Consider the following 27,303-nt stretch of genomic DNA (forward strand, 5'->3'; position numbering starts at 1 on the left):
ATCATTCATATGAGAAGAAATATAAGAAAAGCATGGAAAAACCTAACATGAAGGTGAAATGAGTGGAACCAAGAAAACAACATCCACAATGAAAGCAACAATGTAAATGCAAAGGACCACAACCACAAAAAAAAAAAATGGAAAATGAATGTTGCGAAATTACAAAGAACAAGCCTGGATCCAAAGAAGTCGTATGAGAAGATGTCTCACCCCATCCCATTCCTTTGCATGGGTGGGAAGGGGGTTTCACAGGTATGGAATATTGTATATGATGTCATATTTTTGATACACTGATTGGTTTGACTGAGTTTTTTTCTTTCCTTTTTAAAAAATTCTTTGACATAAGAAATGACTTTCTGGGAAGAAGAAGAGGGGTATGTGAAGAAATCTAGGATGTGAAAATAAAGGCTGTCTATAAAAATATTAAAAACACACAAAAAATTTTTATTTTCTTATCTGTGAACATGTGTATCCCCCAATATAGTAAAATGTCACCTTCTTCAGGTCAAAGTTTCATTCGTTTTTGTCTTTGTACCTTCACCTAGCATAGTAGGTATGGGTGATGTCTTTTGATTCATGCACAAATTGGATTTAAGTGAGGCAGAGTTGTATGATGTCATCAGCCTCACTCTCTCCTCCTGAGTCATCACAGTCCAGTGGCAGGACAGAGTCAAGATGACTGGTGATGACTCAGGATGCAGTGGATAATCTTGGTGTCTTTGGTGTCTAACTAAGCTCTAAGCACTCCACGTTGCCTGCTTCATCTGCCTTCATGGCTGTTGGAATAAATTGTTCTCATCTGCTCATTCCACCAAAGGAAGTCTTCACATGCTTGGGTTAACAAACCAAGGATTTGAGAACCCTTGGTTACCCTCAACCTCGTTTGGCCCATCTGCTGAAACAGTTTACCAGGATGTGGCCACTGCACATGCTGCAGTTTCTTGGAGCCACAGGTGAGAGTTGGGTGGAACAAGTGAACACCAAAGGTGGAAAGAGCCCTGAAAAGGGCTCGGCAGCCCTCCTACTGGTCCTCCCTGAACACACCCCACGATTGTACACTCAATGCAGTCTCTAAAGCTGACATGCAACAAAGTACGGATCAATTTTCTGTTGCCTGTGCTAATTTTGACCTAATAATTAACAGCTAAAAAACACAGGTGCTCCATCAGCCACCACCACACCATCCATATGTGGAACCACTGGTAACAACAAATGAAGAAGTTTTGAATGTTGTGGATAAGTTCACTTGCCTTGGTAGTATACTTTCCAGAGATGTACACATTGACAATGAGGTTGATGCACACACTGCCAGAGCTAACTCAGCGTTTGGGAGAGTCTGGGGACAAATTTGGGAGAGAAGAGGTATTAGACTGACTACCAAACTGAAGGTCTACAGAGTCATTGTGTTGACCTCATTGTTTTATGCCTGTGAAACATGGACAGTCTACCAGCACCATGCCAGGAAACTGAATCTCTTCCATTTGAACTATCTTAGGAAGATTCTAAGAATCCCCTGGCAGGATAAGATACCAGACACTGAAGTACTTGCTCGAGCTGAACTGCCAAGTATTCAAACTGTGCTTCAGAGAGTGCAACTCCAATGGGCTGTCCACATTGTTTGAATGCAAAATGTACAATTGCCAAAAAGACTATTTTATGGAAAACTCACATAGGGCAGGCGATCACATGGTGGTCAGAAGAAGTGACACTAGGACACTCTCAAGGTCTCTCTCAAGAACTTTGGATTTGACTGTGCAACATGGAAGACACTGGCCCAGGACTGCTCAGCATGGCGTGCCGACATCATAAAGGCTGCTGTGCTCTATGGGCAAAGCAGAATTGAGTCAGCACAAAGTAAACACAGGATGTGCAAATTTGGAATATCCACCCCAAATATTCAGAGGACTATCTGTGCCCAACCTGTGGTAGAGCATTCCAAGCTCGTATTGTTCTGAGCAGCCACAGTCAGAAACACTGAAATTTCACTTTATCATGGTGATGTTATTTGAGTCCTCTTTGAGAATAAAGGACAACAACCAACCAACCAAGCAATCAGCATAGTAGGAGTTTAATAAACAATTTCTTGGATTGAATTGAATCCATGAGTAATAATAGATCCAGCCTTAAAGTTGGGTTTGAGCTTCCTAGCACAGTAACCCAAGCAAATGATCTAACTGACTATTTAGACATAAAATGTCTAAAATGGGAGTAAGGAGAGAGTGTGGTCCAGCCCTACCACAGAGCCAAGTAAGCTATATCTCCCACTAAAGGTTCTAGTATTCCCCAGAGGGGGTTAAGGGTGTCACTTAGGTATTAGCTAATTGTTGGGTTTATTAAGAATTGCACCTTGGAGTTTTCAGAGGAAGAAATTAAAATTATCTATGGTCATACAAAAAAATACTCTAAATCACTATTGATTAGAGAGATGCAAGTCAAAACAAGCCTGAGGTACTACATTACACCTCTCAAATTGGCTAACTTGACAAAACAGGAAAATGATAAATGTTGGAGAAGATGTGGGGGAGTTGGAACACTAATTCATTGTTGGTGGAGCTGTGAGCTGATCCAACCAATCCGGAGAACAATTTGGAACTATGTCCAAAGGGCTACAAAAATGTGCATACCCTTTGACCCAGCAATATCACTTCTAGGGCTACATCCTAGAGAGATCATAAAAATGGGAAAAGGTCCCACATGTGCAAAAATATTTCTAATAACTCTTGTGGCCAAGAACTGGAAATCAAGGGAATGCCCATCAATTAGGGAAAGGCTGAGCAAGTTGTGGCATATGAATGTAGTGGAATACTATTGTGCTATAAGAAATAACAAACAGTCCTACTTCAGAAAAACCTGGAAAGACTTAATATGAACTTATATGAGTGAAATGAGCAGAACCAAGAGAACATTGTACACAGTGACAACCATAGTGTGCAAGGACTGTTTCTGGTAGACTTAGCCCTTCAAGCAATGCAAGGACCTCAAACGTTCCCAAAGGACTCGAGGCAAAATGCCATCCACATCCAGAGAAAGAACTATGAAGTCAGAACACAAAATGAAGCAGACTATTTTCTCTTGTGTTATGTTTTGGTTTGGTCTGGCTTTCTGATGGTTTCTCCCATTTGTTTTAATTCTATGCAACATAACTAAGGTGAAAATGTGTTTAATAAGAATGTATGTGTAGGACCCATATAAGATTGCATACCATCGTGGGGAAGGAGAGGAGAGGGAGGGGGAGAAAATTTAAGACTTATGGAAGTCATTATTGAAAACAAATAAATTAATTAAATTAAAAAAGAAAGAAAGGAACCTGGTTTCTTTCTGATGACACAGCCTCCCTGGCTACCCTTTTCAGTATAGTCTGTACCTTGACTTATTCTCCTCCTCAGCTCATGTCCAGGTGGGAGTTTTGGAATACTCCTTGCTCCCCATTGCTACTTCCAGATTCTTTTCCTTCCTCTATCACTCAGTAATCTTTCTTCCTTTGAGATTCATGCTATTCATATGTACCACCCAATTAAAATCCTGGTAGTTGTTGGGTCATTTCCCTTCCTTCCTCAATGAGTTTGATTCCTGGCTTGCAATTTTTCTCTCCTTTTCAACTCCTGTCCTCATACAAGAGGACATCAACATACACATTAATTATCCCACAAATACTCTAACCAGTTCCTCAACCTACTCACCTCCCATGACCTGCTCCATCTCAGACACACACAAAGAGAGTCATACTATTGATCTTGCCATCACCCACAAATATACCACCTCCATGTTTAAGAATTCTGAAATCCCCTTAGGTGGAGATAATCTATTATCCTCTATATAGAGGTCAATTTCTTGACCTCTCAGTTCTTTGTCAGGCCATTTCCCCCGCAGTAGCCACTTTCTCCTCTTCTCCCTATATTAGCTCCCTGGTGAACTAATGTAACTCTACCCAGTCCTCCTCTCTTGAATCCCTTAGTCCTTTATCATATCACCAATTACACTTAGCCAAGACTTAGTCTTAGATCACTCCCACCATTCCTTACCTTTGTGTCTATATGTGTGCTGATGAATGAAGGTGGAGAAAATCTCACAACTGAGTCCACTACAAATTTATGTTATACAACCTCTACTAGTCCCTCACTGCCACTAGGCAATACTACTGTACTTCCCTTATTAATTCCCTATCCCATTATTCACAGTAGCTCTTCTAAATTTTTTCATCCTTCCTCAAACCTCTTGTGGCTCCCTCTCCCCCTCCCCAACCCCCAAGCAGAGAACTTTGCCTCATACTTTGCAGGAAAAATTGAAGTCATTCATCATGAATTCCCTTCTTCCTTCTTCCTCTTCTTTCATCACTCAAGTGCCTTCTACCACTTTCTCCTTCATTCTTGTTTCACATGATGAAGTAACCTGACCCTGACCAAGGACAACCTCTCTACTTGTTCAGGTGGTCCCCTTTCATCCCATCTTCTCCGCTACTATCTCCACTTTCATTTATTTTCAATTTCTCTCTACTGCCTACAAATTTATCTATACTTCCCTGTCCTGAAAAAATCCTCACTTGATCCTTCCATCCCTGCTATCTATCATCCTATAACTCTTCTGCCCTTTGTAGCAAAATTTGTTGGAAAGGCCACCTACAATATCCCTATCACCTCTAGGATGGAATACAAAATGCTCTGTTTGACATTCAAAGCCTTTCATAACCTAGCCCCTTCCTAACTCTCCAGTCTTCTTACACCTTGCTCTCCAATATGTACTCTTCAATCCAGGGACATTGACTCCCTAGCTGTTTCATGAACAATATACTCCCTGTTTCAGCTCTGGGCATCTTCTCTGGCTGTTCCCCATGACTAGAACATTCTCCTTCTTCTGTTCCAACTACTGACCTCTCTGGCTTTCTATAAGTCCCAATAAATTCTCACCTTTTACTCTAAACTTTCCCTAACTCCTCTCTCTTAATTCCACTGCTTTCTTTCTTTGTATATTTGTTTTCATGTTGTCTCATTGAATGGATTGTAAGCTCCTGGAGAGCAAGGACTCTTTTTTGTCTTTTTATATCCCCAGGGCTTAGCAATGCCTGGCTCAAAATAGGTGCTTAATAAATGTTTTTTTGACTGATTGATTGACAAGGCATGCTACTTTCCCATTCCACCAACTAGAAGCTGCTAGAGAATAATTCTCTTGGAAGTTCTAGAAAATGATCCTGAAGACTCCAAAGAAACAAGTTCTTTCTTTTGGAAAGATGCCCTTCAGTTTGTGCACCACAATTTGGACAGTAACCTTGAGCCTCTCTTTGAAATAACTGCCAAAGCCTCACCTACCAGAACATAAACTAGTAACAAAAAGTGTGGTTTCCCTTTATCACTGTGTTGGCATGTACAGAACAGAGTGTACAAAGCAACAAGGGCTCCTTCAGGAAAAGGACCAATAACCTGAGATAGGAATGGTGTAATCTTTGTCCTTTGTGAGACAGATAAATCTTCCGATTAGATCACCTTTCTGCCCCTCCCAAAGTCAGGTTTTAGATAATATAAATTCCAGTTAGGGAGATAATGGACGGAGATAGTAGGAGTAAAGGAAGCTTTTGGTAGAAAAGTGGGATACTACAGCTGTGGAACGTTGTTGTTGTTGTTGTTGTTGTGTCTGTCCATCCTTCTCAAAGAAGACTATGACATCAAGATGATGACACTACTTGCAGTTGACTTTGATCTGAGTGAGGGAGGGCTGTGCAAGGTCACCAATCTCACTTTGTTCTCCTGAGCCATCTGGGTCCAGTGGCCAGATATTCATGTGGAATGTTGTATACACTGTTGGAATCATATAATGTGTCTGTTGGCTTTATTCAAATGTTCTCCAGAAATTTGTATGATCTATTCTCTACTGGACCCTTCACATATCAAGGCAGTCCTTTTGCTCCTCTCTAAATTATTTTCTGTGCTACTCACCACAGCAGCTGCCCCTTCTTTCTTCAAGATTCCAGGGATACTCCCATCCTCACCCACTAAACTGAAGACATTGCCTCATACTTTATTGAGAAAATTGAGATTATTCACTTCAAGCTCCTTCTCTTCTCATTAACCAACCCCTTGACATCTCCTATGAGTTCCTCCTTTACTCCATTCTCTGATAAAGAGAAGACCCTTCATTTTACAAGTCCAACCCCTTTACTTGTACCTTCAATTTCATACCCTCCTGTCTTTTCCATTGAATTATCATCCCTCCCTCTTATTTTCAATCTCCCTTTATTTACTGGCTTCTCTCCTGCTACCTACAAATATATCCAAGTTTTCTCTATCCTTAAAAATAATTCATTACATTGCATCTCTGCCTGCTATGGTTTTATATCTACCCCTTTTCGCAATTTTTAAAAGTTCTTAAAAAGCGATTTACATGTATCGTCTCTACTTACTGTCTTTTCCCTCTCTTCTAAACTCTGCAGTCTGTTTTCAGACTTGATTGCTGAGCTGAAATTGCTCTCCAGAAATTATCAATGATTTCTTAATTGACAGTTTCTTAATTTTACTGATCTTCATTCTTCTTGACCTCTCAATAATATTGTTTTGCTGTTGTCTACCCTCTTCTGTATACACTCTCTTTTCTGGATTTTCATGACACTGCTCTCTCTCTCTCTCTCTCTGTTCTAATCTTACATATCTGACTAATTCTTCTCAGAGTGATTTGTTGGCTCACTGTCCATTTCATTTCTCTTAACTCCTCCAGGCCCTATCTCGTACCCTCTTTTCTCTCTACACTATCACTTGGTAGTCAAATCAGCTCCCATAGATTTGATGATCATTTCTGTGCAAGTAACTCCCAGAGTTATGAATCCAGCCCCAGTATTTCTCCTGAGCTACAGTTCTACATCACCAACTGTCTGTGGGGCATTTTGAATTGTATGTTTCATGTTACTGTTGAGTCATTTCAGCATTGAATCTTCTTGACCCCATTTGGGGTTTACTTGGCAAAGATGAGTGGTTTGCCATTCCTTCTCTGTATCATTTTACAGATGAGGAAACTGAGGCAAACAGGGTTAAAGGACTACTTGCCCAGGGTCACACAGCTAGTAAGTGTCTACAGCCAGATTTGAACTTAGGTCTTTCAAACTCCAGACCCGGCACTCTATCCACTATACCATCTAGTTGCCCCTATATGTCCCATAAGTATCTCAAATTCAGTATGTCTAAAACAGAATACTCTATTCCCCCTACCCCAAAGTTCCTTTTCTTCTGAACTTCCTTACTTCTATCAAGTTCATCACCATCCTTCCAGTTATCAGATTCACAATCCCTGACTCCTCACCTTCACACACCCTCATCCCACATATTGTTAGTTGCCAGATCTTGTTATTTCTTTCTCCATATGCCTCATCTATGTTCCCTTCTTTCCACTCACACAGCCACTACCTGATTTCAGTACCTCACTGCCTCTCACCTGGATTAATGCAATTGCTTCTTAATCCACTTAATCCTACTCCAAACCATCTTTCACACAGCTAGCAAAGTGATTTTCCTAAACTGTAAGCCTGACCATGTCACATCACTGCTCAATAAGCTCCCATGGCTCCTTAGAACCTCTAGAACCAAATATAAACTCCTCTGTTTGGTATTTAAAGCTCTTCACAGCCTGGTCTCATCCTACCTTTCCAGTTTTATTATACATTATTCCAACCATATCACATTTACTTATTTGTGACTATTCCTCACATCACCCTCTGTCTACCAACTTTATCTTTGCCCTGGCCATACACCAACCCTGGGGCAACTTGGTGCAGTGGACAGCACACCAGGTCTGGAGTCAGGAAGACTCTACCTCCTGAGCTCAAATTCAGCCTCTGACACTTACTAGCTGTGTGACCCTGGGAAAATCACTTAACCTTGTTTGCCTCAGTTGCCTCATCTGTAAAATGAGGTAGAGAGGAAAATGACAAACCATTTCAGTATCTTTGCCAAGAAAACCCCAAATGATGTCACAAAGAGTTGGACACAACTGAAAAACGACTAAACAGCAACATTTTTCCAATATATCCCACCCCTATAAGAGGAAGAAAACATTTAAATCAAACTGACCCAAAAAGCAACTTTTTGTGATGGCATATGCAACATTTTGCACCCCTGGTATCCCTACTTCTCTCTACCAAGAAGAGGGAAGTAAATTCTACCATCTGTCTTTGGGATCGAGACTGGACCCAAATTGCATAGCTGATTTCATCTCCCTTTTGGGTGTCTTTCAGTCTTCACTTAATTCATCCCTCTATTTGTCTTTAAGAAGAGGCACAGTCTCATCTTAACTCCCACTTCCCAGTGCATATTCCTCTTCTCTTTATCCTTTTGAAATTTCTTACTTCTCCCTTCTTCATTCCATCTCTTATTACTCTGTGACACTTAAGGGCTAGGCGTAAGTAATTCACTCAGCAGATCTCTCAACACTTTATTTAGACTTTTTAAAAGCACTGCTTCTGTTATGATTTGTATAGGGAGTACATGTTGATTATTATGCGTGTACTCCTAAATCTACTAGACTGTGGTCTCCCGGAAGCGAGGCTGGGGGAGGACAATACACATTGTGCTGCTGGAGGTTGTTTGTTGAATTGTTGAATTCTGAAGTGCCATAGAACAGCAGCTGGACTTATTTTGAGAGTGGAAGAAAGAAGTGACAAAAATGCCCAGACTTCCCTGGACCCTTTCTTCTTTCCTTTTTTTCAGGCTTCCTCATTTCAAATATTCCTCATGGAGTATAGCATAGAATGGTGCTTATTTGAAACAGGCCCATCCTCCTTTAGGATGTGCTAAGATGGCAAATATTCCATACCCAGTTAACATGTGCTTGTTTCAGAATTCAGACAATTACTCATATTCATGACTTCCCTTATTATCTCACATAGAGGAAATACAAGGTAATATTCTTTCTACCTCTCTTCCCTCAGGTTGCTGCCTCACATATCATACAAAGTCATTAATGTAATGAGGGTTTTTCTTTCTGTGACTTGCTGGTGTGTTATTATTTATTATCAGTGCCCACGCTTTTATTACTGTTTTATGCCTGCCACATATTACCCTTTCAGATTAAAATAATAATGACTCGATTTAATAATGCCTTCTACTTGGGGAGTTGTTTCCAACCAAATAATTCTAGGTTCTCTACAAACATTAGATCATTCATTCTCAAAACACTCCTTTGAGAAAGACCACTCTTACTCTCTCCTTCTGGGAAATCCTGCTGTGGCTCTGACTGCCTAGGACAAAGTCTCAAGTCAAAAAGATCAAAACTTCCGCAAACACAGTTCATAAATAAACTTTTGAATCAGTAAGTGACATTATGCACAGATTGCAATTAAATTGTGAAGTCCTCTAGATCAGGAAAAGGTGTCTTCTGGACTGAAAGCAAGCCTTCAAGACCACAAGACCTGGGTTGAAGTATTGCCTCTGGCACATAACATGCTCCATGTGTCATCCTGAAAAAATACCTTAAATTCTCAGTGCTCCAGGTAAATGGGCAGCTGAGTGGTACAGTGGATAGAGTGCCTCCCTCCCTGAGTTCAAATATGGCTTCAAACACTTATTGTGTGTGTATAATAGCAATGGGATCGTGGGCAAATCACTTTAACCCTGCTTGCCTCAGTTTCCTCATCTGTAAAATGAGCTGGAGAAGGAAATGGCAAAATCACTCCAATATCTCTTGACCCCCAAATGGGATCAAGGAGAGTCAGACATGACTGAAAAACAACTTAACTACTCTAGATAACCCTATAAATTACAGAGAAGGTATCCAAACCTGCTTCGGTAAAGAGTTCCCTGTATAAATGGAATCAAAGGTTCAGTTTCTATCCTTATCCTTTCAGGGCCTAAAACAATTGGGCATATCTGAGTAATTCTGAACTGCCTTTCTACCTACTGGGGCAGTTAAGTGGCACAGTGGATAGAGTGCTGGGCTTGGTGTCAAGAAGACCTGACTTCAAATTCTTCAGAAACTTCCTGTGTGACCTTGTCCAAGTCACTTAACTCTGTCCACCACCAGAGAAACAAATGGCAAATCATTCCAGTATCTTTGTCAAGAAAAACCCATGGATGGTCCACAGGGTCACAAAGAGCTGGACCAGACAACAGCAACAATTGCTACCTAGCAAACAATCGACCCTGTGATTTTTGTGTTTTCCAGACTCTCCCCTCTCGGAGTTTTTAAATTAAATTATCTTGAGTGAGATTTGGAGGGCTCTTTATTTGGGAGGAGGGACAATGCCACCTTCCCCTCTGAAACTGCCTGTCTTAGGCGGCAGGATCACGTTGCGTTTGTGTTTTTATTGTTTACTTGTTCTTCTGGAGCTTAGATTCACTCAATTACCACACTTCCTTGTTCTTCTGCCCACTGGTTGTCTGAGTTCCTCCGTAATAGAAGCTGGAAATTGCTCACTTTTGTTTTCACCCTACAGTTACAGGAAGAGGACAGCTATGTTTCGGGTGCTCCTGCCCACTTGGTGTCTCAGGGCTTCTGAAATCTGTTTGCTGCCAGAGAAACACAAGTTTCAGCAACAGAGAAGCCAAATTCAATCCCTTTAAAAAGAAATGAAGATAGCAAGATGGAGGGCAACCCTGAAACATGGGAAGTAACACACCTGGGTTCAAGTCTTGTGTCTCACACGTACTAGGTGTGTAACTCCTGGGCAAATCATTCAGTCTTTCAGCCCTAAGTCTGCCAGCAACTCTCTAAGATCATACATGACAGAAAAGGTGCCAAGTACAATGGTACGAGGGAGTTGCCCTGAGCAGGAAGTTCCCAATGACAATGAAATCACAGGTTCTATCCCTCTCCTAAACAGAAAGACAACAGAACAATGAAAATCCTGTCTACTATGATCATTTCATCAGAGTGCTATATTTCCACAGATAAGTGTGTGGACAGAGAGAGACAAAAGAAGACTATGGATTTTTCTCTTGTTATAATAATGGCCTTTATATAACACTTTAAGGTCTAAAAATCACTTTACATCTCTCCCATTTGTTACTAAAGGTATTATTATTGTCAGAGGTTCCCAAAGTGGGTGATACCACCCCCCGGGGGGGTGCTGGAATGATGGGAAGGGGGCAGTAGTAGTCTTGGTGCAATTGGGGGGCACTGAATAAAAATAAGGGGGAGGTGAAAGCATAAGGAAAGAAGAGAAGAAAATTTTGAAAAACGCTTTATACATTTTTCATCTGTTGTGCAATAGTTAAAGTCATAGTGATTACATTATTTTCCAAATAAATACACAAAATATAAATTATAACCCATCAGTGGTCAAGTGGTCAAGTCCACTGACAGGTCTTAACAAACAAGTATTGTCAGGGGAGCATGTCATGCATTGTCAGGAAGTGCATCTGAAGAAATATGTTCATGTAATGACCTATTTACAATACAATACTATACAGTTACATGACACAATATTGCATCATGTAAATTTGAATCTTGGGGAAAAAAATACAAATTTAAAATAAATTATTAAATTTAAGATGTGTCATTTTTTTAAAAAAAATTATTTTTTAAATGATGCAGATTAAAAAATAACCGTTAAAGGCTTAAAAGAAAGTAAATTTCCAGCTGAGGAGAGGGGAGGTGAGTAATTTTTTTTTTTTGAAAAGGTAAGACAAATAAATTTGGGAACCTCTGCTTATCCTGATTAACAGATGAGGAAACTGAGACTCAAAAGTTAAGTGGCTTCCCCAAAATCCTACACCTAGTCAGTATATCAGATTAGAATCTAGGTCACTCCACTACACCTTGTTCCCTCCCTACAGACCTGACTGGCCAGACCATATATTGTAAACATTAGTCCTAAAGAATGTAATAGAAAGAACCCTGGGTTTGGAACCAGATCAGAATATGGGCTCTACTATTTACTGGGAGTTGGAGTTGTGAAATTTTTTTTGTAGCATGTACCCTTCTCTTTTCACTTGTCTGGGGAAGTCGATGCATTTCTTTTCAGAATGCTTTTAAATGCATAAAATAAAATATGTAACAGTACAAAGGAAATGAATTATATTGAAAAACAGCTAATGTAATAAAACATTTTAAATATACACACACACACATAAGTTCACAAACTGTAGGTAAAAAACCTTACCTAAAGAAAAATCACTGAACTTCTCTGGGAATCAGTTTTCTTATTTGTAAAGTGAAAGAGCTAGACTAAATGATCTAAGTACCCTTCTACTAGACTAGACCTAAATGCTTTCAATAGTCTTCTGTTCTCTAGGCCTGCTTTTCTCTATACCTTTCTCTCCACCTCCTTCTCCGTCTTCCTACAACACACCAGGACTCTCTCCGTATATAACTTCTCTAAATATAATCAGAGAAGTCACCATGTTTTGCTAGATTTGGATACTTTCCATGGAGTTGAGCCTGTATTCTGGTCCCTCAGAGATAGGCCTCATACTCAGATCCACATAAAAAAACACACATGACCAGAGACCCATCCCTGGTTGGTCCTCATCACCAGGGGTTAATGTTGAAGAAGGCTGAGCAGAAAGAGCTTCCCATTTTAATGGGAGAAACAACTTCCACTCCTGCTCTCTTTTTTCTTTTGAATTAGTTGGTTGTTCTCCTTTGTTCTCAGAGGACCAAAATGACATCATTTGATAAAGTGAAATTTCAGTGTGTCCGACTGTGGCTGATCAGACCAATATGAGCTCGGAATGCTCTACCACAGGTTGAGATTCCAACAAGCTCTTCCTTGTCTGGCAACTATATCTGCATACCAGTGACTTCACATATACTTGCTTGGGTGAGTCTGAGGCTGGATCTCTAGTACTTAGCTGCCTGTTCTGCTTTTTATTTCTTCTGAACACATGTAAGTGAACAGCAATACTGAGATAGATCTTTCTAGCCTTGGCTGCTACTTCATAAGGACAGGAGGTTGGGAATTCCTATAAGTTGATTAGCAGCAGCTTTCTACAACTACAGCCTTCTTAAAGAAGATCATCACCAAGAAAATGACCCATGCATTAGAAGATCTAGACCTTGAGTTGCTGCTTTAGATAGCACAGAAGGAGAGGAAAATCAAACCTGTTCAGCAGTCTCCCAGGTCTCCTAGGAGTTTTCACTTCCTAGGAGATTATAATAGGTAATATATTTCTATGTGTATGGGCTCCCTTCCGCTATCTGAACCTTAAATTATCCCATTTGGTCTTTCTCACCTGATTGAAGAGTGTCCCAGCATTCCTAGTTTCATGTTTTAAGTATTTGTCAATTTCAGCTTAAGAGTGTTTTGTGTTTTAAGCATTTCTTTTGTGATAGAAGATAAATACCTATCCCATACTTCATATCTGCCACTTCATCCATTTAGTATCTTCTCTTTGTGAGACACTGGAAATGAGCCAAATGTAAACTGAGAAATTGTCTCCGGAATTCTGGAGAGCTAGAATGAGTCAGAGAGCTAGAATAACCTGATCTCCTCTTTTTAGAGATCAGACAGAATCCAGTTCTGTGTGAGCATACTGGTAGGGCTCCAGCCCCTATTGACCAAATAAACATATGTAATCACACTCCTTTTCCTTTTCCCGACAGCCCAGAAACTCCCAAACACAAAGTCCTTAAGATCAAATGGATTTCATTTTGTTTTTGTTTTTAATGAGCTAGGATAACAGTTACTCACTCAAAGTGAGAATGTAATAACTAAATCGTAATTGTTTCTCTTTTACCCAGGAACCCTGAGGGTCTTCCCCTCCTAGTTTGATTTCTTTTCTTTCTTTGTTTTTCTTTGTTTTGTTTTTTTTTTTTTTGATTAAAGGACCCATCCCTTGAGTAACTTAAAGAAGCCTATTCATTGAATGGGTGTTTCTCCCTCAAAGTGAGAATGTGATAAGACTTAGCCCGAAAGGGCCAGGGTCTCCCACTGCATCCTGGGCCGTCTCCAATTGTCCTGATAAATATCAGGCCGCTAGACTCAGATGGCTCTGAAGGAGAAAGTGAGGTTGGTGACCTTGCACAGACTCAAATCAAAGTCAACTGCAAGTCATGTCATCATCTTGATGTCACGGTCCTCTTTGAGAACGAAGGACAAACACAACCTAACTTGCTCTGTGTTTTGGTTTTTTTTTTTTTTGTAAAGGAAATTAAAGCTTCAGTATGTCCAGGAAAAGAAAAAACAAAACAAACTTCAGCTCTAAAGACTGAGAAATATATATTTTTTTCCTCTGCATCAGTGGAATGCTTACAGTATTCATTATAAACTCTTATTGTTTTACATTTTCAGAGACCAAAGTTCCAAAATTTTGCACAAAAAAAAAAAAAGTGAGGGGTCTTGAAAGTTATACAACTGTGATTTGAGCAGCTGCAACAACCCTGTCTGTTTTCTATTTTGATAATTCTGTTTCTTGAGATGACCACATCTTCGAAAGGAAATGAGTCAAACCCACTCAGGCTTGCTTTTCCAGCTGAGCATGTTCAGTTTCAATGAAGTAATGAATGAACTTGGCTACACCAGCCCCATTCCTACAACAGAAAACAGAAGGGCCTCAGCCAATCAGCAAACACTCAAGGTTTTCAACTTGAGTTCAAACAGGAGCACGAATGGCCAATCAGCACCGGCGGTTCCTCCCCGACTGGTAGATTGCAGCCAATCACCGGCCTCAGAAGCCAAAACACAGCAAACAGCCAATGCCCAGGGAGCCCGACAGCTCAAGCCTCCTCCAATGGACTAGGCCAGGGTGGGGGGAGGGGCAAGGGAAAAAAAAAAAAAAAAAGAGAGCAACAGTAACAGCCTCGGCGACTCTGGGATTCGAATCGAACATCCATACATGCGCCGGGGCTCTGGCGGAGAGGCGCGCCGTCCAATCAGAGGCCGCGGAACGCGGGGCCTCGAACGTTGGGGCCCTCCCAGGCCCCGCCCCGCGCTGTTGTTTGTGGTGTTCTCCCCGGGAGGAGGGAGAGCGGGCGAACCACAACATTCGTCCGGTCGGGGCCGACTGAAGCAGGCTGCTTGGGCCGAAGGGAGGGGAGGGAGCGCAGGAGGCGGCTGCTGGGGGTTGGGAAGGAGGCCGGCGGGCGCAGGCCGGGGAGAAAGGCGAGAGAGAAGGAGCAAGCCCAGCCTCGGCGGACGCCTCCCGGCTCCCCTCAGCGCCTCGAGCCTCGGACTCTCCTTCCCCGCCGGGCGACTGGGGCCGGCTTCGCTTCTTCCGGCCATGTCGGTGAATATGGAGGAGCTCAGGCACCAGGTCATGATCAACCAGTTCGTGCTGGCCGCGGGCTGCGCGGCCGACCAGGCGAAGCAGCTGCTGCAGGCGGCCCACTGGCAGTTCGAGGTGCGTTCGTGCTTTTCCGGCCGCCGGGAGGAGGGACGGACGGACAGACTGACGGACGGACGGGGCTTGGCTCACGCTTCCCGTTATGGCCCGGGCGGGCCCCCTCCTCCACTGCACGCCGCTGCCTCCCCTGCGCTTCACCTCATCTATTTCTATCCCTGCCGGACTCGATCCAAGAATAGTGTGTGTATCTTTAAATAACCCACGGGGCCAGACCAGGCCACGAGTGGGTAGCGGCGAGTTCAGCTCCCACGAATACGCACACACGCACACACCCCCCTCTTCCCGGTCCCCCGTCTGCGCCCCAAGTTTATTAGGGGAAGGGGGGAGGCTACCGACCCATGAGTTCCCAGACCCCAAGGAAAGAAGGGCGCGTGAAACCCTGTCCTCCCCCTTTCCGCGTCGTGGTGACTGGGGAGGGGTGGCTATGGGTGTCCGGGCCCGGAGAAGGCGAGCCCGTGGTCCCCCAAGATCGCGGAGGCGTGTGGAGCTCCCGAGCTTCAGGCTCCGGGAGCTGGGCCTCCCTCTTCCTGAAGGGGGGTGGGCGGCTGTAGTGGAGGGACGCGGTTCCTCTCCTGGCAGGAGGGGGAGTGGTCCTGGGGGAGAGCAGTTGTAAGGGAGATAGCCAGGAGTGGGGGTTGCGGAAGTGTCTAGCTTCTCCCCCACGTCGCGCCCAGCCCCCCCCCCCCCCCCCCCCCGTGGCCCTACTGCTTATTTCTCCACGTGGGAACCGGCGGCGACTTTTAACTGGAGTGACACCGGGCTCGGTGCAGGACGGGTAGGGTGATCTGGCCATTGGAAGAAAAGGGGGAGCTGCCCTAGTTGCCAAGCCGGGGGGGGGGGGGTATTGGAGGTGGAGGCCGGGAGTGGTGCCATCCCGGCCGGCCCCAGCTTCTGTTGGGGTTCTGCTTCCCCCACCCCGGCTTGGCTAACTGCCACTCTCTGTTTGCCCACAGACCGCCCTGAGCACGTTTTTCCAAGAAACAAACATTCCCAACAGCCACCATCACCACCAGATGGTAAGTTATGGTGGGGGGTGGGAAGGTTGAGGGGAGGAAGTAGACAGACCTAATCCTACACCCCCCCCCCCCATCCCCGAAGATTTTAGACTTATGCAAGCAAGCCAGTGCGGAAGTGGGGCCTCTAGTGTGGCGGGAAGAGCCAGAGCCTCCCCCCACCCCCCCACCCGCAGCAGACAGCGCTTGGTGGGGGCTGCCCCCCGGGTCTAGGTGCCAGGGATGCTAGCGGGGCTGGAGGTGGGGGGCTTGCTGTCAGCGAGCTAGGCCGGTGACAGCCATGTTGCCTTGGAGCGAGCGCCTTGCCTGCAAATGTAAACAAAGCCAAAATGTCTTCCAGGAAAGAACTGCTCAGACAGGCCCAGAGCAAACTTGGTGACCCTGGACCCTGAGCTGCTTGACCATGACCTAGGGCCTGAGTCCTCCCCACTCCCCACCCCTGTTGGCTGAGCTTCCTGGGAAGGAGGGGAGCTGGGAGATATAGAGTGCAAGAGATAGTTAAGCCTTGGAAGCTGGAGAGATGGAGGTTTGAAGGTTGCTGAAAGTGGACCTCCTAGTCCCTTTTTGGTGCTGCTCTGGGGGGCCATGAATTAGGGGGAAACAAAAGGGGGGGGGTGGAATAATCCATTCTTATGAGCCCTCTGCCAGAGGAAATGGGCATAGAATGGGAGAATTGAGTGATATCCTCCAATGTGTGTGCCCCTCTCACCTAGCCCACTTAGGGTTGGCAACCGGGCAGGTTTGACCCTGATTGGGGGATAAGATGAGGCACAGAATCCCCCTTAATCGTTCTGCAGCATTGGGTATCTTAGTATTTATAATCGACCCAGAATAATACATTCCCCTAAAGCTTCCCTTTAGAGCCCCTGCCCCATTCTAGAACCTTTTGTTCTCTTGGTTAAGGGGTACCTCTACCCCATCCAGACAGAAAAATTCCTTCAAAGCTTTTGTTTTTTGTTGTACTTCTGTGTTTTTACATCGAATTAGTTTCATTACATACCTCCTCTGTTTCACTCTCACCTTCCCAGTAAGCCTTCTCCTAAAACAAAGACTTTTAAGTGACAAATAATTTAGCAAAACCAACCACATGTTGTCCTTGTCTGACAGCATATGTTCTATTCCACACCCATAGTCCACCTCTTGTGCGGTGAAAGGAAGAAGGCTTGGTTTTTTTCCCATTGTTTCTCTGGAGCCTTCATTGATCAATACGGTGTCCCAGCACCAACTGCCTATTCTTTCCCTGTTTTTCTAGCTAGTTACCTATTAGCTAAGGGGGTGTGTGTGTGACTGCGTGACTGTGTCTATGTCTGTCTGTCTCTGTGTGTTAGGGTGGGTTGTTGGGAGAATGCCCTAGTGACTCCACCTTGTCAAATGTTATTCTCCTGGATATCTACTCTTGACTACCTTCTGAAGTAACTTTTTCACAAGTGTTTATATCCTTGGCCTTCCCTTCCCCCTACATTATCTACAGATGTTTGCTGGAAGAAATACTTTGTATTCAATCTTCCTAATCTACTTTGCTCTCCCATTCCATCTAGTCATCAAGGAGAAATGGGAATTTCTTTTAAATTGTGCTTTAGAAAATGGAAGTCCTTCTCTCTTAGAATTGCTGAGACTTTTAAAAAATAATAATTCTCCCTAATCTGCTTTGCTTTGAAATTGTACTTTACAAAATGGAAGTCCTTCCTTCTCTCTTAGAATTGCTGAGACTTAAAAAAATAATAATTTGGAATAAAATGGACAGGCTACTGACAGCAACACCTGCCCCAGGTTTACTGACCAGGTGTTAGGTGTCTAAATTAGCAGAACAGTCTATCTGCCTGTCTGCTTTTCTCCAAAGAAGAAATCTTCTGATAGGCCCCAGAAGGTGGAGAGATGTAGGGCGCTAAGGGGAAGTGGATAACATTCTAGCCTTCCTAGTCTCTTAATTTTGTCCACTATGAGCTCAAAAATCCTTCTGAAAGTTTTTTATGTTTTTTTTTTTTTTTTTTTTTTTTTTTTACAAAGAGGGATAGATTCTCAAGCTGGGATCTGTGAACATGTTTTTAAAAATATTTTGATAACTGTATTTCAGTGTAATTGGTTTCTTTTGTGATCTGATTAATTTTATTTAAAATTTTAAAAAATTGAGAAAAAAAGATCCTTAGGCTTCACCAGACTTGTCAAAGGGGTCCATGACAAAAATTTAAAAGTTAAATAAAACCCCCACAAACAACTCCTGCTTTAAAATGAGGCTTGTGTTTGAATGCTGGTATCAGGGAGATGGATGCTATCTCATGCCTCCTTCCTCACCAGTTCCCTCCCTAGCCTGGGGACCTGCTGATGACCCATTTCTCAGAAACTCAACTTTGGTGTTTACTGTTTGTTGGCTGTAATCTTTGGTGGAGTCCTCAGGAAAAGATAACTTTGCATTCTTTCCCCTCCCCCACCCCCAAGCAAGAGCTGGGCCAGAATGGGTTTGAGACTGCCTTTGTCTTTGATTCAGTGTGTCCATTCTGAGACTCCTTACATGGCTGTGTTAGTGTAGCAAGTGTGCTGGAATAAAATAAGGGAGGTGTGTCTTAAGAAAGGAACTGTAAATTGACCTGTTCCTGTTTTTTATCTTGCCCTTCTCTTAATGTCTAAGGCAGCTAGGTGGTAATAATGAATGTGGAGTTGGCCTTGGAGCCAGAAAAGCCTGAATTCAAATCTCCCCTCTGACATATGCTGGCTGTGAGACCCTACATTAACCTCTTTAGCCTCACTTTCCTTAATAAGGAGACAACACTTTTCAGGATTTTTGCAGGTATCAGATGAGATAAACATGCAAAGCACCTTGCAAATCTTAAAGCCATATATAAATGCTAGCTATTATTCTCCCAAGTGGAAGCCACCTACTGCCATGGCAGCCCCAACTACATTTTTTTTTTCCTACTGTGCCCCACTGTAGGGAGGGAGTAGAGTGTCCCAGTTAGGGAAGGGAGGAGGGCAGGTCTGTGTGAAGTAGACTCTTAAGTTTATCTAGTAGCTGCCTGATTCCTTGTACCACTAGGCAAGGTAGGACCAGCTAAGATCTTGACCCTTGCTAAGTGAATGTACCTTTTGGCATTGTAAATAACATTTGCCAAGTTTTCTCCAAAAAGACAAACTACTGAAATATATACACATAAGAATACCAATCAGCTGATTTCAGTTTAGTGACCTGTACTAGCACTCAGGATACAAAGTTCAGGTGAAATGAGTCCTACTATGTGCCAGGCAGCATGAATGAGAAGTGGTGCCTCTCCTCCTGGGGAGTTCAAATTAGACACATGACCTTGTACTTCTGGAGGTTATGCTATCTAATACACATTTAAATGCCTTCTGTATGCATGGCAAGTTACAATCTAGGTGTGCAGAAGGATATTTACACAAGTATATTCAATATAATTTAAGGAAGGAGAGCAGTGATAGCTGGGAAACGTGTGGGGGGAGGTCCATTAAGTTTCCCACAGAAGGTGACATGAACTCAGTCTTGAATGTAGGCAGAGAGTCAGGTAGAGATAAGTGGTAGCCCTCATGGACAGCCCATGCAAAATCCACAGAGACAGACATGCCCTTTTCAGGGAACATCAAACAAGCTAATATAAAGTAGGATGAAGCACATTCCTCGTCCTCAAAGAGTTTAAAATGTTAAAGAAATAAAAAACCAAATGGGAGAAGGGAGTTGGGAGTCCCAAGAGATCCCTAAGCATTTTAAGTGTAGCAGTGCAAGAAATGAGACAACACAGAGGCAACATGTTGACAATGGGGAAAGTGCTAGATTTGGTATCAGAGGACTGGGAGTTCAAACATATTGCTGCTATTTAACTCTCCTTTGACCTTGGGCTTCAGGTCCGAATTGGTAAAAATGGCTTTGTTCAGTCGGTTTATTCCTGCCCAACTCTTTGGCCTATTTGGGATTTTCTTGGCAAAGATAATGGAGTGGTTGCCATTTCCTTCTGGAGCTTATTTTACAGATGAGGAAACTGAGGCAAAAGGGGTTAAGTGACTTGTGATGAGTCACCCAGCAAGAGTCAGAGGCCAGATTTGAAATTAGGTCTTTATAAAATAATTTTATTAACAGTACACAAAACCTTTCTGCTCCTCTAAAAATTAACAGGGTAGAAGATACTTTTTAAAAATTTGGGTCTAACCCCTCGTGATATAAGCAGTTTTTAAAGGTCTTGATTGAAATTCACTTTCCTCTGATGCTAAAGATTTTAACAGTTATCATGTCTGGAAATGATAAAAAGACGAGTAGGTCCAAATGGAAGAAATACTTTGTTGGCTGGGCCTGTTGAATCATCCTCATTGATGCCATCCACCAATCATGACAAACGTGTTTGTAGAAATTCGACTAGTAAATTAGTTTTTACATGCTAATTGCAAGGTTTTAACATTTTAATGTCTTTTTAACAAATGTGTTCAAAACCCACTGACACGCTTGTTTGGGAGAATTTTTTTAAAGCATTTTACAAGAATTTCTTTTTCTAGTTTTCAGAGTAAGGTATGTAAGGGGTTGGTGTTTATATTTTTTAGGCTTTTTTTAAGTGTCTGGCTAAAAGTGATGGCTTCATACTATCATTAGCTGATCTCACAGCAAGATATTTCCTTTAGAAGAGGTTCTTTGTTAATGCTGGTGGGTGTGAATTTGTATTTCAAAAAGTCTTGAACATTTATAAATTTTTTGGGTCCACTTGGGTCTAATTAGTGCCCTGTTTTTACCTTGTAGCATGGATGATGGAAGAGCTCCTAGTGGAAGTAGAACAGTGATTTCTGTCATTTTCTTATTCTCTTGTTTATACTCTTAGTATTATTTTCATTCTGAGGTTTCTACAGAGGACTCTCTATACCAGTTGTCCATTTGGGGCTGGTTAGTTTAGTTTAAGCTAGTTGAGATGAGATCTGTAAAATCTAATTAAGCAAGCATGTAGAATGATGGCCACCATTTTAGGGAACTTGAGCCTTCTGCTCAGGATGTTTCACCCTCTGCCTGTAGTGAGTGAGGACACCCAAGTCTGTCTGTGTAGTCAATATTATATGGCGAAGCTTACTTTTGTTTTTAAATGGGAAAAAAAGAACACGTATAACTCTTGATATCTTCACACTTCCTCAGTTTGAATTGTCCTTTGTACCTCCCTACCCATTTGGGAAACTGCTGGCCCTTGGGATAAGATGAAAACTCTTCAGCCTTCCTACTGTGACCCGCCCTTTCCACTCTTGCTTCCCTTCGAACCCTTTCACCTATTTCAGGCATAATGGACTGCCAGCTGTTTCCCAGTTGTGTCCTGCTGCCCTCTGCTTCCTTTGTGTAAAACATACCCCCTTCACATCTGTCTGCCTGTGGATAATCTTCTTCAATCAAGGCCCATCTCAGATGCCCCTTCCTCTGGGCAGTCTTCCTTGATCACTCCATCAAAAAAATGCTTTTCCTTGAAATTTTCTTTGGAAAATTTTATCTGGAGAATCAATCCTTTACCTTATAATTGATATTGCTTTATATTTATTTGTGTGCATTATATCCCCTGGCTCCATAATTAGATTACAGGCCCTTTGAGAGTAAAGGCTGTGTTTTTCATTTTCATATTTCTAGTATCTTGCACATAATGGTCACTTGATAATTGAGTGAATGGTATAAACCACAGGTTCTTTACCCTTAAGGTAAAACATTTTTCATAATACGAATACATTTTATTTTCTAATAAGCCAAATATGGATAGAGACCTAGTAATATAAAAACTCTTTGGTAGTGGGGGAATTTTCAGTAATTAAGAGTCCTGAGACCAAAAAATTTGAAAACCATTAGTATAGACAAATGCTGCAAGACTTGAGAGGACAGTAAGTTCACTGGGTTGCTATAGACGGAAGGATTGTGATTTGAGCCATCAAAGGATGGTTTGGGATTGGATTATCAAAAGAAAGAAAAGTGAAGAAGAGGGTGTGTGACCAAGAGGAGAAATTCAGCAAAGGAGAAGATGAGTTGAGGAACATTGAGCTGGTATGGTAGAGCCAAACTTGGAGTCAAAGGGAGACTTTGGGCAGTCCCTGAAACTCTTGAATCTCCATTGGCTCATTTGTGAAATGGGTTTTATAATACTCATAGGGCTGTATTTTGTGAGCATCTGGTGAAAAAAATTCCTGTAAAGTATAAACCTTAAAGGACAGCGTTAAACGTCAACTGCTACGAATATGTGAGAGGGAATAGTGAGTAGACAAATGAAGATAACTGTAGATTGATACAGACTATGTAAATATAGAGCCCTTCTGTTATTTCTCCTGTTTCTCAGACTGTCAGAGCTGGAAGAGATCATCTCACCTAGTTCAACTCCCTCTTATTGCAGATGAGGAAACTGAAGCCCCAAGTGGGGGAATAAGGGAGTAAGCATTTCTATAGCACATACTCTGTGCCAGGCACTGTGCTAACCACTTTATAATTGTTACCTCATTTGATCCTCACAACAACCCTGGGAGGTAGGTACTCTTATTATCCCATTTTACAGTTGAAGAAACTGAAGTAAAGAAAGAGAAAGTGACTTGCCCAGGGTCACACAGCTAGTAAGAGTCTGAACTCAGGTCTTCCTGACTCCAGGCCCAGCACTCTGTGTACTCCGGTGCCACATTTTAGTGGAACAATTTAATGCAGTGGCCATTGTGCTTCAGCAGATAGGTGTTTTGTAGAAATGACTTTAACCAGATTCCTTCTGAAGGAGCTAGGCCTGACTGGAGGGTTTGATTTGATCCTTGTTGATAGGATTCACTGACCTTCCCCTTTCTCCTCCTGTGTATTATTTGTTGCTGTGGGTAAAGTGGGGTGTGGTGAGGAGAGTCCTGGGTTGGGGAGGCCAGTAATGTGCCTTCTTCTAGATTGGGTATGCAGATGGGGGCAGTTTTGTAATCCCGGGGATGCCGATGTGAGAGTGTTCTTCAGTCATAGATTTAGAAATGGAAAGGACCTTTGAGGTCATTTATACAGTTGAGGAAACTGAGGCCCAGAGAAGTTCAGTGACTTGCTACCCATCACACAGGTGGTAAGTAACAGAGTCAGCATTTGAAACCAGATCTGTTCCCTCCAGATTTTAACCTTCTTCTTACTGAATAAGCACATTGGACTGTCCTTGGAAAGGGGAGGGGAAGATTGTTCTCAGGCCAGACCTCACTCCCACTAGAAAGCGATGGAAAGTTAATCAGGAGTCATAGATTTCTAGAACCATCTCCTCTTCCCTTTCCCCACATTCCTGGGGTGAGTCCTAGGGAGGGACCACTGCTGCAGCTAAAATTAGGAGACATTCAGAGAATGAAGGTTCCAGGAGGAAAGGGAGAAGCTGCTAAGGTGACCAGATTTCATTGACCTGGATTCTTCTCTTTGCTCCCTCATTCCCGTCATTGAACCTCTTTCTAGCCCCACAAAGGGACCAGAAGACCAGGGGGACCCAGGAACAGCTCCTTTAGAATACTTAGTATCTGGTAAACATAGAAATAGTCCTTGAGCAGGGAGTACCCATAGTGTGGCTAAGTTCGGGTGTTTTGCCTAGGTCTCCGGTTCAGAGATGTGAAGTTTAGAAGGAGGCCTTTGGGGGAGGGGTCGTCTACTTTGACGTCCTACTGAAGTTAAGTGACAAGCCCAGGGGTGAGGAACCTTTTGCCTCTAGGTCTTCCAGTGTGGCCCTTTGACAGAATCCAAAAGTTCGGATTGAGGATCTGGAGGCAGAAGGTTCCCCACCCCTAAACTAGCCCCAGGTCACAGGTAGTAAATTAAGTGGTTAAATTTGAGCTCAGATCCTTGGAGTCCAAATCTGGCATTTTCTCTATTAAACCCACCTCACTGAATCCAGGATAGTAGAAGTGGGTCTTCTGACCGAGTGAGTCCCTGTCCTTGCTAGCTGCTCTATATCCAAGTAGTTATATGACCTGGAGCAAAGTCACTTAACCACCCCACTGATCCTCAGTTTTCCTTTTCTGTAAAATGGAGATTATAATCCCTATATCACACAGGGCCATTTATGAGTATCTATTAAGATTTTGTTTGTGAAAGCCCTTTGTAACTATAAAAACACCATAGAAATGGAGGAGCCTTCATTCTTATTGCTTGGCTGTCTTCACTTTTCCCCTCCTGAGTGCCAAGCTAGAGGGGAAAAGCCACCTAATTCCTCCAGAACTAATCTGAGGTTAGATGTTAAAGGTCCTTTCAACACTGAGATTATCTAGCCTAAGGCCTGGAGAGATGAGCTCTTTAACCTGTACAGAGACTCACTAGCTAGCAAATAGCAAAACCTTTGCTCAGGACTGGGTCTGAGGTCTCTACAAATGGTTTTCCTTTTGTGCATTTGACAGTGGCTTGTTTTAGATTTTGCCTGAATCGATCCCTTCCTTCCGAGAACCTTCCCAAGCAAAGGGGAAGATTTCCCGAAAGAAGATGGGTTGTGGAACATTGAGTTGATAGTGGGGCAGATGAGACCTTGGGCAGTACCTGAATCACCTCTTGGGCCTCCATTTTCTCACCTGTGAGATGGTGGTTATAAATACCCACAGGGTCTCCTTTTGTGGATGTTGGGTGAAGATAATTCCCACCAAAGCAGTGCCATTGCTCTGCTGGAATTCTGGTGAAACCACCTTTGATTTTGTCCTCATTTCTCTCGATTGTTTCAGGCCTGAGGGGATGGGGTGAGTGGTTTATGTTTTGTCCAGCTGCTGTTGCTCTGGGGCTGAAGAACAGCCCTGGAGGTAGGGAGTGATCCAAGGTTGGGAAAATGATCTGGGAAAGCTGATTCTTAAAAGCTAGGTGCCACAAATCTTTTGTGAGAAAGGAGGAGGTATTTGCTAAGCTTGTGGGGGTGTTGGTGGGAGCTAATGTGGGTCCCTATTTTGGGTCGGAGCTTGGCTTGAACACCACCCTGGATTTTCTCTCTCTACAGATGTGCACACCTAGCAACACACCTGCTACGCCACCCAATTTCCCGGATGCGTTGGCCATGTTCTCCAAGCTACGGGCCTCGGAGACCCTGCAGAGCAGTAACAGCCCCATGACAGCCATGGCTTGCTCCCCCCCTGCAAACTTCAGCCCTTTTTGGGCCTCCTCTCCACCCAGCCATCAGGCAGCCTGGATCCCACCCTCTTCCCCCACAACTCACAGTCTGCACCATCTCCACCATCCTCAGCCCACGTGGCCCCCCGGGGCACAACAGGGGGGTTCCCAGCAGAAAGCTGTGGCTGCAATGGATGGGCAGAGATAAGACTTTGTGCTGCTAGAGCCCGGGCTGGGGGTGCAGGGGCTAGAAGTGCTTGGGGTAGGGGTGGGTGCAGAGAAGGACAGGTTAGGGAAGGGTAGGGTGGGTTGGGGTGGGGTTTTTCCTGAAGATTGCACTGGAAAATTTTATAATTTTTTTTTAAACTTCCTGAGGCCTTCAGGGGGGATTTCTCTTCAGGAAAGTCAATAACTGGTCTTTTTCTCTTTTTAATATATAACTATAATATATATAAATATACAGATATATCTAATGTATAGGAGAATGGGGCCAGCCTTGGAGAAAGGGGAAAATGGAGAACATTTTTCTGCCCCCTCTCCCCTGCTTCACTTATGCCACAGTGGAGTGTTTGGCTAATAACAGATAGATCTCTGGGTAACAAGTTCGGATGACCTGAGAGGGTCTAGAGCAGCTGTAACAGCGGAGGATAGGAAGAGGCGGTGCACCCCATTTTCTGCATTGCTGAGGCTGTGAACCTGGATGGTGGCAGTGGCCAGAGAAGAAGCCAGGCTCTCTCCTTAAGACTCCCCAGAATTAGAGGCAACAGAAAAACGGATTTGAGGGGCGATGAGGACTTTGCACCCTTCCCATCTGGACCCTGCCTCTGAAGTGCTGATTCCTCTGAGCTCAGACTGGATGGTATCTTCTCCCCCACCCCCAATCACTGCTGCTTAGACCCTGGAGGCTGTAACTGCTCTTTTTGCTGATGCTCCCAGGGTCTCCACCCTGGTGGGGTGGCCCACCTCCAGATAAGATTTATCTCCTCCCCCTTCCAGGGCTGGGGCCCTGGCACTATTGTACATGAGGGATGGGGGTGGGGAGGACATTAAGCCTTTCCCACCAGAGCCAGGAGTGGTGGGGGTGGCAAGGTTGGTTGAGCGGGACAGGACGAGTTTGCAACCAAGAACTCTTGGTTTAGTTCCTAAATCAGAATCTTGCTCATGCCAGCTTGAGGTTTTTTTTTAATTAATTTAAAATTTTTTTAAAAAATGAATTTTCTAACCTGCTGTGTCTTGTGGTACTGCTCTTTCCTACTTGGAAACAAACCTGCCCTGTTCTCCAGTGTCCTCAGATGTGGGGGTGGGACTGGAAGCAGACTGAGTTGAATGAGGTAGGGGAGTTTGGGTGGGGAAAGGTGAGGGGCCTTGAAACATGAATTTGTAGAGTTGAGAAGGAAGTAACTTGTTTGGGGTCACAGTAACTCATCTAAGTGATTTGTTATCCCCTGTCCCCCTAAGTGACCTATTGGATAGTCATTTTTTTTCCTGTGTAGATTGTAGTTGAAGGGGGTGGGATGGAATCGAGGTTGAGGCCTGAGTTGTTTATCCTTCCCTTCACCTCCCATCCTTTCATGATCTTTGTCCCTTCAAATTACAGTCTTTAGGCTCCCAAGGGAGAGGGGGGAGCAAACTCCTGGTCAAAGTGAATGCTGGGGTGAGGAAATAGCTTTGAGAGAGTCATCTGATCTAATAGGAAGCCTGACTCCTTAGTTAGATGGTTTTTCCCTCTGTACCTGCCCAAGATCCCACCCCACAACTTTTCCTGCCACTTAGCTTCAGTATCTGCCAAACTCTGAAGTAGCAGCTTCTAGGGGCTAGCCAGGCTTTTCTGGGAGTTTTGTCAGCAAAGTAAAGGCTTATTTTCAGTCCTTCCCAATCCAGCATCCCAGGAATAGCAAGTGTACATTGTGAGAGCTGGGTTAAAACACTGGGGTCCCTAAGAAGGGAGTGAGGGGGTCTGTGTATATTGGTGAGCACAGGTGGACCTACTGTTTATTAATAAAAGAATCTT

General features: G+C 43.4%; 1 protein-coding gene across 3 annotated transcripts; it reads left to right on the plus strand.

The window, feature by feature from the left end:
* The first annotated feature begins 14,716 nt into the window (after positions 1-14,716).
* UBALD2 (UBA like domain containing 2) lies at positions 14,717-26,514 on the plus strand. 3 transcript variants are annotated; one of them, XM_072645794.1, is made up of 3 exons: positions 14,717-15,437; positions 16,211-16,273; positions 22,558-25,176. In XM_072645794.1, the coding sequence occupies exons 1-3, from the start codon at positions 14,751-14,753 to the stop codon at positions 22,588-22,590; spliced, it is 783 nt and encodes a 260-aa protein (XP_072501895.1). In that variant the 5' UTR covers positions 14,717-14,750; the 3' UTR covers positions 22,591-25,176. The 3 variants fall into 3 exon arrangements, with proteins under 3 accessions (XP_072501895.1, XP_072501893.1, XP_072501894.1); XM_072645792.1 differs by lacking the exon at positions 22,558-25,176 and adding an exon at positions 25,183-26,514 and having other exon boundaries at positions 14,762-15,437; XM_072645793.1 differs by lacking the exon at positions 22,558-25,176 and adding an exon at positions 25,183-26,514 and having other exon boundaries at positions 14,791-15,254.
* The last annotated feature ends 789 nt before the right edge of the window (positions 26,515-27,303 follow it).

The sequence above is a fragment of the Notamacropus eugenii genome, chromosome 2 (assembly GCF_028372415.1).
Source record: "Notamacropus eugenii isolate mMacEug1 chromosome 2, mMacEug1.pri_v2, whole genome shotgun sequence".
NCBI classification, from domain to species: Eukaryota; Metazoa; Chordata; class Mammalia; order Diprotodontia; family Macropodidae; genus Notamacropus; species Notamacropus eugenii.